Source organism: Pogona vitticeps, chromosome 2, assembly GCF_051106095.1.
Source record: "Pogona vitticeps strain Pit_001003342236 chromosome 2, PviZW2.1, whole genome shotgun sequence".
NCBI classification, from domain to species: Eukaryota; Metazoa; Chordata; class Lepidosauria; order Squamata; family Agamidae; genus Pogona; species Pogona vitticeps.
The window spans coordinates 278,734,948-278,755,718 of record NC_135784.1 but is presented as its reverse complement, the minus strand read 5'-3'; the positions used below and the strand labels follow the sequence as shown (position 1 = coordinate 278,755,718).

General features: G+C 40.2%; 1 protein-coding gene across 2 annotated transcripts in view; it reads left to right on the top strand.

The window, feature by feature from the left end:
• Positions 1 to 20,771, top strand: part of AP3B1 (adaptor related protein complex 3 subunit beta 1) — a 196,901-nt gene that overhangs the window by 37,044 nt on the left and 139,086 nt on the right. For both annotated transcript variants that reach the window (XM_072992677.2, XM_020804063.3), the window contains exons 7-8: positions 1,887 to 2,069; positions 13,627 to 13,785. In XM_072992677.2, coding sequence (XP_072848778.1) covers positions 1,887 to 2,069; positions 13,627 to 13,785 — 342 coding nt within the window. The remainder of the gene's footprint in view (positions 1 to 1,886; positions 2,070 to 13,626; positions 13,786 to 20,771) is intronic.

The following is a 20,771-nucleotide window of genomic DNA, read 5'->3' as shown; positions in this document are numbered from 1 at the left end:
ATCTGTTCGGGGGGGGGGCAGGGTTTAATTTGAAACCCAGAAGTAACAGGCATTGGCACCAGCTGCCACTGCACAGCACTGATGGAGCTCTGTGCGACGCACCTTATGGGGAACATTGATACAAAGTAAAATCAGATAACCTTTGTCAACCATATCAGAGTTCATTCGGGTATCAAGATATAAGTTATTTACTTGTTCCTGCCTGGCTTACCAAAAATGTAGCTTCCAAACTTGCCCTGTCTCTCTTCAGAGCATGAGAACAAACCATTGTTTTCTCTCATGACGAAGTAAACAGAGAAAAATGATTCCAGGCAACACTACCTAGTCTAATTCTATAAACTTTATTCATCTACATAGCTTCTATGCATAAAAATCCAAGAGTTGTTGAAAACACGTAACTTCTTGAGATCCTTATAGACACATTTCTGTTACACAGAAATCTGTTGTACAGCTATGAAAACTGTACAGCTTAGGTCCAGGCTACTTGAAGGATCATATCACCCTACATGAGGTTTCTTGACACTTACGGATTTTCTGGGGAGGCCCTTCTCTCGGTTCCCGATACCGTGCCAAGCTCACTTAGTAAGGACACAAAATATAGCCTTCTTAGTGGCTGCTCCCAGGCTAATAAGGAATGCACTGCCCTGAGAAGCCAGGTTGGCCCTCTTCCTCTGGTCTTTCCATCATCAGGCACATACCTTCCTTCTAAGGCAGGCCTTTAGGTAGTAATTTATCTCATGAATGCCCTTTTTTAACTTACAGGGTTTTAATGTTTTGTTTTTTTATTCTTGATTTTTAAAATCTTAATGTATGTTTAATTGTGTGTGTGTGTGTGTGTGTGTGTGTGTGTGTGAGAGAGAGAGAGAGAGAGAGAGAGAGAGAGAGAGAGAGGGCAGAAAGTGAGGAGGAATTAAAGAACCTCTTAATGAGGGTGAAAGAGGAGAGTGAAAAAAATGGTCTGAAGCTTAACCTAAAAAAAACTAAGATTATGGCCACTGGTCCCATCACCTCCTGGGAAATAGAAGGGGAAGATATGGAGGCAGTGACAGATTTTACTTTCTTGGGCTCCATGATCACTGCAAATGGTGACAGCAGCCACAAAATCAAAAGAAACCTGCTTCTTGGGAGGAAGACGATGACAAACCTAGACAGCATCTTAAAAAACAGAGACATCACCTTGCCAACAAAGGTTCACATAGTCAAAGCTATGGTTTTTCCAGTAGTGATGTATGGAAGTGAGAGCTGGACCATAAAGAAAGCTGACCGCTGAAGAATTGATGCTTTTGAATTGTAGTGCCGGAGAAGACTCTTGAGAGTCCCCTGGACTACAAAGGGAACAAACCTATTCGTTCTAAAGGAAATCAACCCTGAGTGGTCACTGGAAGGACAGATCCTGAAGCTGAGGCTCCAATACGTTGGCCATCTCACGAGAAGAGAAAACTCTCTGGAAAAGATCCTGATGTAGGGAAAATGTGGAGGCAAGAGGAGAAGGGGACGACAGAGATGGTTTGACAGTTTGATCAAAGCTACCAACATGAATTTGACCCAACTCCGGGAGGCAGTGGAAGACAGGAGGGCCTGGCATGCTCTGGTCCATGGAGTCACGAAGAGTCTGACACAACTTAACAGCTAAACAACAACAAATATTTCTTAAAATATCAGAGTTTTTAAAAGTAAAAATATATAAAAGTAGAAGCTTTTTCAAAGAAACTATTACATGTTATGAAAAATGCTCAAGTTTACAGAAATTACATGCTTCCCAGTCAGAAGTTGTAATTTCCCTTCCTGTGTTCCTGCTTCTTTCCTCCTGGAACCTGTCATATTTTGCAGTTTCAGATTCCAAGAATAATTGCTGATGCTCGTTCATTTATATTCTTGTTCTCTAGCTTGTAGCAGGAAGTGTTGTGATGGCATTTGAAGAAGTGTGTCCAGAAAGAATAGATTTGATTCACAACAACTACCGAAAGCTCTGTAATCTGTTGGTTGATGTGGAAGAATGGGGCCAGGTTGTCATTATCCACATGTTGACTCGATACGCACGTACACAATTTGTGAGTCCTTGGAAAGAGGTGAGTAATTTTTTGAAATTTTATTTGTGTGTTTCAGTTTTTCTAGAAACAGGTTTTCTAAAATTTTCTGGATTGTACACTAGTAACTTTGGATCAGTAATACATATGTGTATTTAATGCTTTGAAGTTGATAGTGAATAGAACTGTTAAGAAAGCAGTCTGACATCTCTCACTGCTGCTACTACTAAGACTTGATGGTTCTCCTCCTGAATGTTGAGTGGTACTGTTTTTAAATCCTTAAAAATACTGTTAGTGGTAGTTTTGTGTTTAAGGATTCCTTAGGCAAGACAAGAATTATTGCCCAGGTGATATCCTTGAAGGCCTCTTTATAGAGTTCATTCCCAGCAAGTCAGGATCCAAACCAATGTTGTAGATTTCTGCAAATTTATTTAGAACTCTTAATCCTGATAAGACAGAGGTGCTCCTTCTCATTTAAAAACTAAGTCAAGGAGTAGGGTTGCAGCCTATGCTGGATGGGGTTACAGTCCCTCTAAAACACAGGCACACAGCTTGGGAGAGCTGCTGAAATAATTTCTGAGCCTGGATGCCCAGGTTTCAGTGGTGGCCAGGAATGCCTTTGCACAGTTTAAACTAGTGTGCTGTTTCTTGAGAGTTTGGTCTGGCCATGGTGACACATGCCCTAGTTACACCTTGGTTGGATTACTGTAACATGCTCTACGTAGGTCTGCCTTTGGAAAATGTTCGGAAACTCCAAAAGGTGAACCAGTCAACTGTGGCTGGTTATAGGGAACATATAACTCCCCTGTTACAACAGCTCCACTGGTTGCTAACTCATTTCCAGGCAAAATTCAAAGTGCTGGTTTTAACTTATAAAGCCCTAAACGGCTTAGATCCAAGCTATCTAAAAGACTTCATCTCCCTCTCTGAGCCTACCCTGGCATTAAGATAATCAGAGGAGGCTTTTCTTGTGGTCCCACCACCTTCACAGGTGGACTTTGTCAGGACATGTGAGAGAGCCTTCTCTGTTGCAGCTCCCAAACTCTGGAACTTTCTCCCACAAGAAGTTAGGCTGGCCTCATCTTTGTTGTCCTTCCACAGGCAGGCAAAGACCTTTCTCTTCAGGCAGGGTTTTCAATGACTGATGGTTTGAGAGGAGTTTTAAATTGATTGTTGTCCTCTGTTGTTTAAATGTGCTCTAATATTCATCTTAGTTACCAGTTTAATATAATAAATGTTTAATTCTTTTAAAATATTTGTATACTTACTGCTTTTATCATTTAAATACTATTTTAATGATGTAAGCTGCTTCGGGTCCTTTTGGGGAGAAAGGTGGGATACAACAAACAAACAAACACAGGTATTCCTAATTAGTGGTTGTAAGTAGTCATTTGTTATCAATGTAATCAATGAGATCCATGTTTCATTCTTAGACTGATAGAGGGGATAGGCTGACTAATTTCCAAGGTCTATTTCAAGTTTAAAATTCAGTGGCTCTAGTTAATATTTTGTGATTAAAACAAAGGAAAATTTTTATGCAACCAAGCAAGAGACAACAGAGAACAAAAAAGTCCTCTTAATTTTATTAAAGTTCTTGAATGTCATCAGAGATTGTACACCTTTGTTGCAGTATTGTTATGGAAATAAGTTTCATTAACTAGGGATTTGATCTGAATATATAAATTCATCAGCCAGATTTAAAAGGATTAAGGATTGGATGGAAAAGATACAAGGTAAGTAAAGATAAAGGTTCCCCTTGACATTTAGTCCAGTTGTGTCCGACTCTAGGGCTTATCCCCGTTTCCAAGCCATAGAGCCAGTGTTTGTCCACAGACAGTTTCCGTCGTCACATGGCCAGCGCCGACTAGACACGGAACACCGTTACCTTCCCACCGAGGTGGTACCTATTTATCTACTCACATTTACATGCTTTCGAACTGCTAGGTTGGGAGGAGCTGGGACTAGCGACATGGATTCGATCTTGCGACTGCTGGTCTTCTGACCTTGCAACACAGAGGCTTCTGTGGTTTAACCCGCAGCGCCACTACGACCCCACAAGATACAAGAAATCCCCCAATAAGAGGGGATTTTATGGTTAAATATACTTCAACTAGAAAAATGGACACAGGATTGGAAAACGAAGGAAGGAATGTGAAGAAAATTGGCAAAGTTTAAGAAGAATATAGAAAAAAGACAGAAAAGGGAAATAATAAAAAATAGGAAAGGTATTGTAAATGAAATATATAAACTACTGGTATAGGCAAATATGAAACACACATAATTAAAGATTTATGACAGGAGGATTTGGGTAAAGAAATCAAAGGGGAAGAATGGAGCAAGATGTGGAATAAAAGTTTAATGAAATATATGTTAGTAAAAATTAAACTGCTGTAAGGTAATATAGAAATAGTATTTAACACCAGTTAAGCTAAACTCCAATATGCAGATGATACCACTCTGATGGCAGAAAGTGAGGAGGAATTAAGGAACCTTGTAATGAGGGTGAAAGAGGAGAGGGCAAAAAAACGGTCTGAAGCTCAATATCAAAAAAACTAAGATCATGGCCACTGGTCCCATCACCTCCTGGCAAATAGAAGGGGAAGATATGGAGGCAGTGACAGATTTTACTTTCTTGGGCTCCATGATCACTGCATATGTAGACAGCTGCCCCGAAATTAAAAGACGCCTGCCTCTTGGGAGGAAAGCAATGACAAACTTTGACAGCATCTTAAAAAGCAGAGACATCACCTTGCCAACAATAGTCCGCATAGTCAAAGCTATGGTTTTTCCTGTTGTGATGTATGGAAGTGAGAGCTGGACCATAAAGAAAGCAGACCGCCGAAGAATTGATGCTTTTGAACTGTGGTGTTGAAGGAGGCTCTTGAGAGTCCCCTGGACTGCAGGGAGAACAAGCATGTCAATTCTAAAGGAAATCAACCCTGAGTGGTCACTGGAAGGACAGATCCTGAAGCTAAAGCTAATACTTTGGCCATCTCATGAGAAGAGAAGACTCCTTGGAAAAGACCTTGATGTTAGGAAAGTGTGAAGGCAAGAGGAGAAGGGGACGACAGAGGATGAGATGGTTGGACAGTGTCGTTGAAGCAACCAATATGAATTTGACACAACTCCGGGAGGCAGTGGAAGATAGGAGGGCCTGGCGTGCTCTGGTCCATGTGGTCACGAAGAGTCGGATAGGACTGAACAACTAAACGATGACGACAAGCTAAACACAGTAAACAAAATTCTATTTGTGTTGGATGTCTGAGAAAGATAAAGGGATATATTTGCATATGTTGTGGTTCTGCAAACCAGGAAGGAAAGAATTGAAAATTTTTAAGGAGATAAGGGAAATAATTGGGGTAGATATACAAATATCTCCAATGATTGCTTTATTGAATATGAGGGGTGCTGATAAGTATTAAGCCTTTCCCAGAAAAAATTGAGCTAGGAAGGTGTAACTGCCACACAACTCTACATATTCTCCCAGGAAGTCAATGCACTTGCCACATCTGTCCTGCAGCTTCTTCAGTCCCTGCAAAAAAAATTCTTCTGACTGCTGGTGTAACCACTCATTTGCAGCGTTTGTTGCCTCCAGAACACTCTCAATTTTAATTGTATTTTAATTGTATTTTAATCATTTTATTGTATTGAATTTTAATTATTGTAAGCCGCCCAGAGACCTCTGGGTAGAGTAGGCGGCATATAAATTAAATCAATCAATCAATCAATCAATCAATCAATCAATCAATCAATCAATCAATCAATCAATCAATCATTGTCCCTTTAGGTGTTTTTTGAGTTTGGGGAACAGATAATAGTCAGAAGGAGCCAGGTCGGGAGAATAGGGTGGATGGGGCATCACTTGAAAGCCTAAGGAGATCAGTTTTGCCACTGTTTCACCTGCAGTGTGTGATGAGGCATTGTCATGCAACAGGATGACACCTTTGGAGAGCTTTCCTTGACTTTTTCTTTGATGTTTTGCCTCAACTTCATCAATAAAGCACAGTAATATTTTGTATTTATGGTTGAACCCTGTTGGAGGTAGTCCACCAGCAGAACTCCCTTCTTATCCCAAAAAGCTGTTGCCATTAGCTTTTGCACCATCCTTTGCACTTGGAACTTCTTTGGCCTGGGGGAACCACTGTGCCTCCATTCCTTAGACCGTTCCTTTGTCTCAGGATCATAACAGTAGATCCATGTCTCATCACCAGTTACCAGTTTGCCCAGGAAATCTGACTCATTTCTTGAAAAATGTTCCAAAACAGCCACTGATGACTCCACACATTTCCTCTTTTGTTTGGTTGTCAACAGTTTGGGGATCCACTTTGCTGCCAGCTTTCTCATTTCCAAGTCGTCGTGGATAATGGCACTAACTCTCTCACGTTATATTTTCAGATATATAGCAATACTTTTGGCTGATATTTTGCGGTCCTCCGTGATCATGTCATGGATGGCTTTCACATTTGCAGGCACAGAGACAGAAACAGGCCTTCCACTGGGTTTCTCACTTTCAACACCGAAATTGCCAGTTTTAAAATTGACAACCCAGCATTTAACTGTTGCACATGAAGGGCCACTGTCACCCATAGTTTGTGACATTTCATCATGGTTCTGCTTTGCACCTTTCCCTTGGCGAAACAGGAACTTGATTATGGTCCTATGCTCTTCCACATTGAACTTTTCTGGGGGTGCCACCATGTTCACTTTGGACCAGAAAATGAAAGTTAAGTTAAAATCATAGGTAGTTGATTTTTGCACTGTTGAATATAGACAGATTGGCCAATACACCCTGCAATTTATAGCTTCCTAGCTCAATTTTTTTCTGGGTAAGGCTCAATACTTATCAGCACCCCTTCGTATTGTTAATGAAAACCAAGTGAAGAGGGAAGAAGAAGAGTTAATTACCACAATAGTAACTGTAGCAATGTTAATAACTATAAAGAATTTGAAAAGTGAAAATCATATTAATATGGAGGAATGGTAGAGAGAAATGTGGAATATGACAATTAATAATAAATTTATGTGATATGAAAATCAGAGGAGGAATTCCAAAAAAATAATGACTTAAGATAAATATGGAATGCATTTCTGGAATATATCTTGAAGAAAGGGGAGGGGTATACACCAGGAGAAGAATCAGTGTGTTTCTGGAGAGGTATTGGGAGATATTAATTGTAAAATGTAAGTATTGGAACCTAGTCCTGAGGGGGAGGGTGGCACTGGGTGGTGAAAATATGTAATGAGTATCCCTTTCAAGTTTCTTTCTTTGAAGTATCTTATCTGGCTTGTCCAAAATGAAAATGATGGATAATGTTTATCTGTGTCCTTTATCCTATTTTATTTAAAGGATAGGATTATCTGTGTCACTTGTATTCAAAGACTTCTTATTCCTACGTGTCATGTTTTGTAAGGAATGGCCAGGGCACTCATCCAAGTGAAAGATCCTGCTTGATGAGCCACAGCTCCCTCCCTCCCTGCCTCCTTACCCTCCGCCCAGCTCTCTCCCTTTATAATCCTGCAGTCCTCCCCTCCCCCTCCCATTGGAAAAGGAAAACAGCCCTCTTCTCGTGAGAAGAGAATTTGAGCGGCATATAGAGATATAGCTCTGCAGGAGCATGTAGAGTAGTCCCATGCTTGAGAATATGGAGATTCCTTGCTCCTAATTTCAACCAAACAAGGAGGGAACTGTGGCTCCTTAAGAGACCGGGCACTTTTGCTTTCAGTTTTATTTTTGCTGGAGACATTCAAAAGAAAGGCATTCAAAATACAGGCTTCATGACCTCACGAGCACGCAGGTAATAAAGCAACCCAAGTCTGAGGGTATAGATCAGTGATTCCCAATCCCAATAAATTGCAAGGCTATAGGAGCATGACATGTCTTTAGCTAACCTCTCATAAATGTAGGATGGAGGCTCAGCTCAAAGTACAGTTCTGCCAGTCTCTTAATTATGGTTGTGAGTTTGGAAGTGGACCATGGTTTTTGCATGATGCTTCTATTTCTCCAAGAATTATGGTCTAGCTTTGGTAGACCATAATAACCAGATTAATACCAGTGAATGTAATCCTGGACAAGGAAAGGAAGTGATATGTGTGAACACGTGGTCCCCTCTGAGATTTTTAACCATGACTGGCAGTATTTTGTTTGTACAGGGCAGAGAAGTACAGATACCAAATTGGTTTCTTACTAATTTAATCGCCAAAATAGCAGAAGGAAAACCTCTTTGGTATCAGGAGGTCTTCATGCTTTTTTCAATAGTTTCTTAAATAAACACATAACAAGACTTCTTGTTTAGTAGAACAGATTTTTAATTTAGTTTATTTGCATCATTATAGATCAGTATTTAGACTGTTTATATGTAAATGTATGATTTGAGGAACAATTAAGTGTTGACAAAGTATATTGCAGTCACATCAATTGCGATGCATTTTCCATAATTTTTCTAACTGACATCTTTGATAAATAGTGGTTGCCAAGTCAAAACCGATTATACAGTGCACTAGGAATTCATGGTGCTGTCAGGGAGAAGACCGATTGACTTTAAATTTACATATTAATGAGAAGATTTGTTAAGGGGGTGCTTGACTATAGAAAATAACAGCATATTTATAGGGCATGACATTTTATAAATAAAGCTGATGCAGGAAAATGGAAATTAAACCTTTTAGATTAATACATTCAAGAATGGTAAAATGCATATTTGCATTTTTATTTTCTGAATTTACCTTCCTTTCAAAGTAGCAGATTTTTACCCTTACTCTTAAATATGCAGTGCTCTAAGAATTAGTGATTTTGAATAATTTTTGGGCCCCAATAGTAAAGAAATCCATGAGTAAAAGGGAGAGAAAGACAGAAATGTGAGCCTGCACTCCTATGAGAGAATGAACATTTTTATCTATACAGTATTGTGATTTTGTGATGGTACATATTGAAATGTAACATTTCATACAAATGAATTTGTCGGAATAGCTTTTCATCAGGAGTCAACAGTTCATTAGTAGTTTGGCTTTAAATTGTGAGCTATGCAGAATCATTGGCCGCAATCCTGTTGCTTAGCATAGTAAGTTGCCCTTGAGGAGTCCCACTGAATCAGTAAAGTATTGGTGAGTCAACTCTTTTGTAAGTTACAATGATTCAAAAACTCTTACTCTAGTTGTACTTTACTATGCTAAAGTAAGTTGTAACTGGAGTATGGTCATTTGAATCAACAGAATTTATAGAGCAGTTGGCTTATTTATTCCCCACTGATTCAGTAGGCCTGCTCTTGTGGAACTTACTGCTTTGAGCAACAGCATTTCAGGCATTGTTACTGTAGACCAGTGGTTCCCAATCCTGTGTCCCCAGATGTTCTTGGACTAAAACTCCCAGAAGTCTTCACCACTAGCTGGTCTGGCCAGGATTTCTGGGAGTTGTAGTCCAAGAACATATTGGGACCCAAAGCTGAGAACCACTGCTGTAGACAGATGTATTGGGATCTGCATCTACTACTTTGAATCATTCTTTGCTGCAAAATATCTGAAGCTCGACCCGTTTTAGCAATTGTTCAGAATTCCAAGAGAGTATACCAGAATACAGTGGACCCTCGACCTATGGAATTAATCCATATTGGAACGGTGGCCGCAGGTCAAAAAGTCCGTAGGTTGAGGGTCCATTTCCCATAGGAATGCATTGAAAACACTGTAATCCATACGGCCTAAGAAACCCCCCCCCACAAAAATGTAAAATAAACACCTTACTGGTTCGAAGCTTTCCAGGGGTCCCCGCCGCCGCTATCGCAGCTGCCTGAGGTCTCCGAGGGCTTCCCCGCCACTGCCGGAGGCCTCCTGGAGGTCCCCCACCCCCCACGGACGCAGGCGTTCCCAGGGTGGACCGGGCCTACCAGGGGAGAGCTTCCCCTGGTAGGCCCGGTCTACTCCTCGAGAAAGCCTGGTAGACTGGGCCTACTGGGGGAAGCTCTTCTATATAACTGCTGCTTGCAAGATGCTTCCCTGTTTTTATAGCTGAAATAGTGTTTACAAAAATGTAATTTTGGCAAATTCTACCTCCCCTTTGCACATTGGAGTGTACTCCAGAACAGGGTAGGAGGTACAGCGGTGCCTCGATTTACGACCATAATCCGTTCCAGAAGATGGACGTAACTCGAAATGGTTGTAAGTCGAAGCACCATTTCCCATAGGAACACATTGAAGTGCAATTAATCTGTTCCAATGTAAGACTCATTGGAAACATGATTAATCACTTCTGGCTGAAGGGGGAGGGGGAGAAAAGCAATCAAGCGTGCAAGACCCATTGGAAATGCACAGAGAACAAAGGGGGCAGGTCGGAAAAACCAAGGGAAGCATGCAGGACCCATTGGAAATGGGGAACCCCAAAAACAAACCCCCAAGGCCCATCGGAAATGAAGAACCCCCCAAAAGCAGACAAACCCCCCAAGACCCATTGGAAATGGGGGAAAACCCCCCAAAAACCAAACAAATCCCCCAAGACCCATCAGAAATGGGGAACCCCTCAAAAAACCAACCCAAGCCCCCAAGACCCATCACAGCACAGAAACATAACCCCCCCACCTCAAAACCACGCTGCAAAAACAATTTTTAAAAAGCAGAAAATAGCACCTTACCTTACCAGGCAGCCCGAAGCCTCCCTGCAAACACACACACACACACACACACACACACACACACACACACACACACACACACACACACACACACACACACACACACACACACACACACACACACACACACACACACACACACACACACACACACACACAGAAGCAGGAGGCAGTCCCAAGCCTCCTCCGATGCACACACTCTAACTGCTGGGGCAAAAGAGCTACAAAGAAGCAGCCTCGTCGCCACCTACAGTTAGAAATTAGAATTTCCCGCCTTTCCCCCCTGCCCTTTTCTGTTCGTAAGTGGAAGCTCAGGTCGCAAGTAGAAGTAAAATTTTGTGGCTGGAGCTGGTCGTAACTCGAAATGGTTGTAAGTAGGGATGTTGATAAGTCGAGGCACCACTGTACAGTGGTGCCTTGCTTAGCGATGTTAATCTGTGCAGGAAAAATCGCTGCTAAGCGATAACATTGCTAAGTGAAAATAAAAAGCCCATAGAAATGCATTAAAACGCAATTAATGCATTCCTATGGGCTAAAAACCCACCTTTAAGCGAAGATCCTCCATAGGGGCGACAATTTTCGGTGCCTCTTAAGCGAGGAAACACAGCGGGCGGCCATTTTGTTTACCCGGCGGCCATTTTGAAACTGCTGATCAGCTGGCCGAAAATGAAGGCTTTGCGATGATCGCTTCCCTACGATCATCGCAAAGCGAAATTTTTCCATAGGGACCATTGCAAAGCAATCACTTTTGCGATGGCAAAAAGTCCATCCCAAAGCGATTTAATCGTTATACGGAACCATCGCTATGCAAGGCACCAGTGTATTGCTGTGAGGTGGAGAAATAAAACAAGCAATTTATGTAAAACAAGTTATTCTTCACACAGCTGTGTAATGAATACCCAGAAAAAATAAAGTTTGCTTCCAAGGTAACTTCCTTGTAAGTCAGACTCAAAATTGCCTGTATCATGGATTATCAGGTCCCTTATTCGTAAAGGTTTCCAGGTCAGTGTTCAGCTTACTGAGGTGTTCTTTTTAGAATGAGACGTTTTTCATGTGATAGCTTCCCTCCCCCATACTTTACTGCTGTGTTTAACGACAGCTTCCAACATGTTGAACCTGGATGACTTGACTGGAGGAGAATGGAATTTGTAGTCCAACACATCTGGAAGATAATATCTGGAGTTCTTTTATAATATGATTAGAAAGCATGACCATCTGTGTGAAGATAGTTTGTCCTTATTTTTAGAATAGTATGTTCTTCTTTCCCATTTTAGTTCTATAAGATTCAAGATTTAATGTATTCTATACAACCATAATAACAATGAAAAGATTTTGAACAATTTAATAGGTCTTGTGGCCTTTGTTCCATCCTATGGAACCCATGGAGCCAGACTAGACTCCACAGTGTATATGGTCAGGGGAACTATTGGATTCTGGCCACACATTGATATAGCATAGAAACTACACAGCCCTGTCCTTTGGTTGCATTTTCTTATTTCTGTTAGAGGCCATAGGCTGGGTTGTGAAGAAGAGAAATAAATTTGGACATAGGGGCTCTTAGGCAAATAAGAAGTGGCTGTTAGAGGGCTTATTGTCACACCTAGTTTCCATGGTCAGTAGTTGCTTGCTGCTAGTAGTAGTGGTCTATAAATAGCAATTTCAGTGGGAATGCTTGAAGATGGGCATACACCAAAATATTTTTAGGTGAGTGTTAAGATTTTGGTTGTGCCCACTAGTTGATACTGTATGTGAGCCTTGGACTGAAATGGTTGTATATCACTTATGTTACATAACAGAAAGAGATATGTGACAGATTATGTAGTCTTTTATACAGGTTATAAAAGTTATGCATTTTTAGATGAGTGCTAACTAAAGTTGTGGTCATAGCTGTGTTTCTGTCACTGAAGTCATGTTGCACATTTACACAATCTGATATTGGTTGAGGAACTGATTTAACTAGAAAAGAAAAAGTTTTTAGCATTCTGTGGGTTACTAGTCCCAACTGTAGTAGACTCATTAAATGAATGGGATTTTTAAACTGTTGACTTCCTATTCAGCAGCTGATTCAGTGGCCTGTTCTGGTTTGGGTTAACATTTAGATTTAGGCCTATAGGTATTTTTAGAACTTTAACAGAAAACACGTACAGACTGGCTGAAATCCTGTTGCATGGCTCCGCATGCACAACAGGATTACATAATCATCAGCAAATTGCCATTAATTAAAGGCAAAATGCCACCGATAAAGGCAATTTCAGAGTCTGTGTGACTATACATGATGCAACAAAGTTGTATGCATTGCAGCATCCCCAAAGACAGAAGCCTTTAATCAGCAGTGATTTGTTGCCTCTTCTGCCATTTTCCACACATGGAGCTGCGCAACAGGGTTTCAGCCAATAATTTTGTACATGAATTAAGTCCTTTTAAATATTTGTCTCTGGATTATCTATAATGTTAGAAGAGGGAAAACGTAAAACATAGTTTATATCTTTTAAAATATGCCAAATGTTGCTTTCAAAAGAGTTGGACAATCATCTTATTCTCATGTTGTTTTGTGATGGTTTTTGGAAAATGGATGCTTAAATATATTTTAAAGGTTAATCTATTATTGGGATTAGATTTTGTCGCTAGAATAAAAAAGGTTTCATGCTGTATTTCCTACAAGATGTATTTCTGTGTTTTGATTTATGGATCTATTACTGTGCTGTGTATAGACATAATAGTTATTAAGGTCCTGCTTGGTCAGCTGAATTTCAGAGGCCAAGGCAGCCAATAGATCTTTCCATCAGCTTCTGAGAAAGAAACAGATTTCTTATGTTTAAATTGTCAATAATCTCTTGAGAAATTTAAGCTGTAGTTGAATTCAAAAAAGTTAAATTTAGAAGACGGTATCTGAAATCTATAATTTTGATGTCCCTTGGCAGTAAAAAATATTTATTTAAATTAATTTTTCAATTTTTTAAAATTCTGCTGTCTGTTTATAGGATGGTGTTCTGGAAGATTATACTGAAAGAAATTTCTATGACTCTGATGAGGAGCATGAAGAGAAAAATCAGAAAGTTCAGAAGCCTTATTCCATGGACCCAGACCACAGATTACTGATACGCAATACAAAACCTTTGTTACAAAGCCGGAATGCAGCTGTATGACACATTCTCTTCATAACATGTCTTCTTTTTTGTGTTAACCATAGTATAAGATTTGGAGTTAAAGATGTAGAGTATAGATTATGGAAACAGACTTTCCTTTTCATGTCTTCCAATGTAGCTTTCCCAGCCTCCCATGAACTTTGGGGAACTCTGCAAAATAGGATGGGCTGTGGTTCAGAAGGCAGAAAGATGTATCTTTCAAAATCAGTGGCTCAATTTCTACAATCAGCAATCTCCCTAAAGTTCTCTCTTTCTGAGTTTTCAGGATATGTTCTTTTCCTAAGCCACACTGTTTTTCATTGCGTTCTCTTTGCATTCAGTCTAATGGGTCTGCATCTTTAAGAACCTTCTAGACAGAGCTTTTACTGTTGCCAAGCCCTCCCCCATAGTGATGTTTCAAGTGCCTCTTCTCCTCAGGTCTGTCATGTCTGTAACAGTGACAATACCCACATAGAACTGCTCTGGGAGCTTCATTTGATTTAGACCATTGTTACTGTTTAATAGACTTTATTGGGTTTTAATCTTAGATAGTTGACACTTCTTACGTTTTTGCTTGATTTTTTAAAAAAATGATTATGCAGCAATAATTGTCATAAGGACTTATGGCCCCAGGAATTTTTTCAGATAGTACATGGAATGTTGGAGAAAGATTCCACTTTCAGACCCCACAAAAATGGATATTTTGCTTAGGAGAAGTCCATAAGACCCTTTCCTGTAAAATTTGCTTTTTCTTTTCTGCTCAGACCCAATGAAATAGAAGCATGAGGTTAAAATCTTAGACAGAGTGATGTCAGCAACAGTGAAACAGCATGAGCTGCTACATCAGGAGAAATGGAGTCATTCTGTAAATTACGAAGAGTCCTAAATGTTCTGATGACTTCAGGTATCATCTGACATAGCACCTACCTCTATAGCATCATTGTGTGAACTGACACAACAGATCTCAGCCTCACTTCCATTGCCCATAATGTTGGTGTTATCTCAGAAAAAGGCCTCATTGGTACCAACCATGTTGATATCTAAGCACGAAGTGGGCAGGTCTAAGGCCACTGAGTCATTGGACCAATCTAAAAAGAAAAACATTAAACATGTCAGTTCACATGGATTGGACAGTGAGGAGGTGCAGGTAATTTTTGAGCTCCTAGAAGAAATCCTGTAGCTTCCTTTAACTTTTTTTGATGCATCAGAGGGAGAAGTACAAGAAGAGAGCCAAACAGTGGTGCCAACTCAGTCATGCATGTCTGAGCATGGTGGTTTGGTCTTGGCATTGTAGTTGATAAAACACACTAGTTATCATGTTTGCCCTACAGAATACTGTTTTTCTACTGTGTATCTTGAGGATTGGTGGATGGGAGTGTTGACGGGGCTTTACTCACCTTCCTCAGTGAGTACTTTTATTATTCTCTTTGTATTGTGGGCATTACTGAAGTTTGCTGAGTCAATCTTTGCATGCTTATGTCCTTTATAGACAAGAGAGATGCTTACCATCCTCCACCTATTTTGATATTGTCCGTGAATCAACAGGTAGTACATTATTGACACTGACTCTGCAACCACTGACTTTAACTGCAAAACTCTATTGACTACTTTTTCTATTTCTTTCACTTCAGTGCCCTCTGTAATTCCAGGTACTGGTACTCACAGTGATTTGACTGCCTCTTACACAAGTGGCTCTTGAGACATTACTTAGACCCACACGTTTGGTATCTCCACCCTAGAAGTTCATGAGGAAAGGACAGAGAAGTTAGTACACCAACCACTATTACAGCACAAAGGATCAGACATCAACTCTGAGTCCTGTTGCTCTGTCTGGATGGAAGCACAATGGTTATTGTTACCAGATACATTGGTCAAAGCAAATGATTCTCCTTTGTCGTCAGAGGACTTCTCAGTGCACTCTTACATACTCATCAGATTTGCAAAGCAGATGTTTGTACAGAGAGCAGATTCCTGAAGATAACCTCATCTCAGTGTCCCGTCCCCTTGTCTTTGATGTCCTTACTGTTAAAATTTGTAAAGAGAATTTATGAGAAGTTGTCATTGGTGCTTATCTCCAGGTAATCACCTCGATAATTTATACAGGATGCAAGAAGAAGGCTGTGTCATGTACCAAATTTGGTTATAGTAGCTTTAGCAATAGGTAAGAAAATAACATCAATTGCCTTAAAGTGGGATGGGAGGCTTATTATAAGGCAGCCTTTGTGACAAAAATTGCAAATCAGCAGGGTCTCTTGGGGCAATATCAGATGTTCCTGTGGAACAAACTAACCACTGTCATGGATCATCTGCCAAACAATGTGAAGCAGGAGCAGTATTATTTATTGAGGAGGCTGCAAACTTATCTTGACAGCAAATGAATTCTGTTCAACAGACAGTTGCCTGTTCTGGAAAGATTTTGGCTGGAGCAGTTGTCTTGTACTGGACTGTGATGCACCAGTCTGTCATAAAGTCATAGAGGCAAGGTTGCCTATGTGCCATTTGACCACCAGGGTCTTCTTTCATCTAAAGCAGATGAGAAATTGGACACAGACTGTGGAAGACCTTTTATTCACCTCCCGCAACAAAGAGTGAACCTGGAACAAATTCTAGGCTTACCATCAGTATCCTGAACGTCCCATCTTTACCAGACCCCAGCAGTCTTCCTAAAATCACATTCTTTCCATATAGCAATTGAAATGATCTTCACCTCTCATTTCCAAATGGAGACTGCAGAGTGAAAGCAAAGGTTTTGGCTGTCATGTCCATTTTGTCACTTCAGCTATTCCTATATGATCCATCCATGATACCAGCCGTGTTCAGTACTGTCAAACACATCTTATATTGATAGCAAACCCATCATCTTCAGTGCCAGGCTAGCTTAATGTCTGAACTTGGATCAACATCATTACTAGTTGATAACCCAGTTGTATCAAAGTGGAGCTGTCAAATAGAATTCAGTAACCTTATGCCACTGAAAGCATTCTGTTCAGCACAGCTGTGTGGGGACAATGGCCAATTGTCTTCCTCTACTCAGGGAAGATGACTGATTTGCAATAATAGATTTGCAGGATACTTACTTTCTTGTGACCATTATTCCTTCATATTGAAACTACTTTTAGTTTGCATCAGGAAAGTCATTCTGTCAGTACCATCCTCTTCCGGTTGCTATTTTCACAGTAGTGAGGTGGCAGCTTATGTAAGAAGACACGGTATTGTCATCTTTCTCTATTAATGATTGGCTGGTCATTCTCCAAAGGGAGTCAAATCTACAATACCATTTGGATATTATCTTGGCTCTTTTTAAGAACATTGAGATGTGCATCAATAGGGAGGGATTTAATTTCAATACAAGACATCATGTTTTTTGGAACCAGATTGCTATCTGTACAGGCCATAGCTGGGGTTCATAAATTTATTTATTTTATTTATTTATTTAACTTATATGCCGCCCACTCTACCCAAAGGTCTCTTAGAGTAAATCAGAGGCTCACTGCATCATGGCTATATCTCAGTACATCATTGTCCATCCTGTGGGCCCAGCCTGTAAATTCCAAAATTGCTTGGCCTTATGGTCTCCACTGTTTCTGTTCTCTGTTTTGCCAGACTGTTTTTGAGACCTTTGCAGTCTTGCCTTATAGAGCACTACCATCCTACCTTCGAAAAGAATGAGGCAATATCATTGAAAGTTTTGCTCATTTTTTGATAGTGAGCCAAGTCAACAAACTTGTTCTAAGAATGATATTTGGGCCACCACATCTGTGTCTTGTATTAACAGTAGATGCTTCCAAAAAGGTTTGAAAAAATCATTGCCTTCAATCTCATACCTAAGGCCAAGGGGTGGGAATGGAGGCTCATTGTTACATCAGTTTTTAAAAACTCCTTGCTACTTTTGAAGAGTGCAAGGCTTTTTGACTACTGCTCACTGACACCATTGTTTAGACCACCACTGCCGACTCCACTGCAGTATAGTGCACAGACAAAGATGCCAGTCCAAGAAACTCATGGACCTCATGCTATGCCTCTGGAATTTGCACCTTTGCAACAGCATCTTTCTCATCATGGTGCACATTCCAAGGGAAACAAATCACCTTCTGGACCTATTGAGAAGGTCATGAGAGAGAACTCCATCTGCTCCTCCTCAAGAGACTGTTTTGAATGTGGCATCAATTCTGTATCAGCACATTCAATTGTAGGACCAACAGGAAGTTCCTGTCATATTATAGCAAAGCAGAAATTCCCCAAAGGATGCCCTGTTATAATTATAGAGTGGGAAGAGGCTTTACCTATTTCTACCAGAATAATAATAAAGCTCTTTTGAGAATGGCCACATGGCATACTGATAACTCCATGTTGTTGTTGTGTAGTCGTTTAGTTGTGTCCGACTCTTTGTGACCCCATGGACCAGAGCACACCAGGCCCTCCTGTCTTCGATAACTCCATGGTAGATGGTAAATCAGTTGTTAGGTTTTCTGGAAGGTTCCACCTTAACTGGATGTTGTCTCAAGAGAGTCAGGGTCAGTTCTTCATCCTGATGCGGACACTTTTAAACTTTATGGCATGGAGCATCTAGCCTTGGACAGGATAATGGACACAATAGACAATGTGAGGACACCGTTGACTTGAAGATAATATGCCTGTAAAGAGACTTTTTGCAGATTTGCCAAAAAAAAAATCTTTGAGCATGACCCATGTTTGATTTATCATGTTCTACAGTTTTTGCTTATGTTAATAGATGATGGTTTAACCACTTCTTTCCATAAAAGTTTACTTAGTAGCATTAATTGGCGACAAATTATATACTTTGTTCATGATTCCATCTATCTAAAAGCTTTACTTGGGGAACAGCATAGAAAATATGTTGAACATGAGAAGAATGTTGGCCTTTTATGTCTAGAAGATGGTCTCTTTCACTTTTCTTAGCATATTCTGGACTTAAGAAAGAACAGGCCATTTTTACTTAAAGGTTTGTCAAATTGAAGCTGTTCCATCAGGCAGTAGCCACCTCCACTGATATTTTAACAGGGATTTCTTTACCTGAATTATATAGTGCTGCAACATGGTCTCATATTTCCCATTTTATCTAGCATTACCACCTAGGTATCGATTTTCAGAGGATCCTTCTTTCAGAAGGGCTGTTCTCATTGCAGTGTTCCAGTAAGTGCAAGTGCTAATCTGTCTACCTCTGCACACATTTCAGGTGTGAACTGTCTAGTCTTCATCCTTTGGTATGAAGGCATAGAGATGACAAAAAAAGAAGCAAAACCCAGATAGCTTCTTGTAAACTTTATTTTTTGAATGGTTATCTGTATATTCATGTGATATGTTCCTGTTTTTGACACTGATTAAATGATCTCTGCTATTGCATTGTCTGGATTTATAAACTGAAGAGAAGGCATGCTGGAACATGCATGGTAATGATAGGGGGCATGGCAATGGTCAAAGCTCTGTCTAGAAAGTTCTGAAAGAAGATTTGCACAAGTGCAGACCCATTGATGTGAATATTTGAAAGGCTGTCATAAAGAGGAGGGGCAAGATCTGTTCTCGATCATCCCATAGTGCGGGACATGCAACAATGGGCTCAAGTTAAAAGAAGCCAGATTTCAGCTGAATATAAGGAAAAACCTCCTGACTCTTAGACCTGTATGACAGTGGAACCAGTTACCTCTGGAGTTGGTGAGTGTTCCACACTGGAGACATTCAAGGAAAACTTAGATAATCACCTGGCAGATACGTTTTGATTGTATTCCTGCATTGAGCAGGGGGTTGGACTTGATGGCCTTGTAGGCCCCTTCACTTTTCTATGATTCTGTGATTCTATGAATGCATAAATGTCTACTTGAAGAACAAACATTACACAAAGCAGTCTGTTTTTTCATAGCCTACCCTATTCAATGGGACCCCTGACCTTTGGATAATTTTTAGGAGGCTGTGAGAGCTGCTAAGGGGAAGAGAGAGAGAGATAATGCAATCTTGATCCAACCCAACCAATCTTTGAATAGATTTCCAAAATAAATATCTCATTTATATCAGTAATGATTGTTAGTACCTGCTATTAACACGAAGGGGAAAAAAGCCTGGAATCCTGTTGGCATAACTGCATCATCAGCTCATGATGTTACTCTTTAATGTAATTTAAATTTTCCTATCCCTGAAAATCATGGCTGGATTGCAGTTGCTGGGATTGAGACTGCCACTAGCGATCTGACAGTGATTTTCTGATACTAAAGGTTGCCCATCCCCTGTTTCGAGCCTCGCAAAGCTTTTCTCAGGTCAAAAGGGATTCTTGGGGAGCCTTGTAATTTTGTAGTGGGGAGGGAGATAGGAAACTAAATTGCATTATGTGACATTACATTAGAGTAATGTCACTGTCTAATGGCATCTTTGCCATTTATGCCTGTGTAGGTACTCTAAAATATCCCAACTAATATGTGCTGAAATGTCAGTAGTTAATACTATTACTGTTGCTCCAGGTATATATAAAGTTTGTATGGAAGTATAGTATTCTTAGTGGAGATTTCTTGTGTTTCTTCTGGTGCTGAAGTCTGGTTCTGCAACCAAAGAGGGATTTCCTCTTCCATAGTGACAGTTAGAAAGAGGGTGGTGTGCGTGTGTTTGTTTGTTTTGGACTTAGCATTATAAAGGAAGAAATAGTTAACACTTTGTTCGCTCTACTCTCCACTAACCTGTAAGACACTTTAAAGTAAGCAGAACTTTTTTTAAGCTATTAACCCCTTAACAATTGAAGTCACTGGCCTCCAGTGCACCTTAAATGAGGCGAAAGCAAACATTACTACTGCTTAATTGAGAGACCTTCCATAGTGAATAGAAAAAAGCTGTGCACTACTGTAGTTGTAAAAAATGGTTTTGTCACATATGTGAGAGAACTTTTCCTTAATATGAGGTTATGTATCTATCATGTCTGTATGCTTTACCATCTGAAAAGACCGTTGTTTATAATTCTTTTCTTTAAAGAAAAGAAATAATATCAGATGCCTTTCATT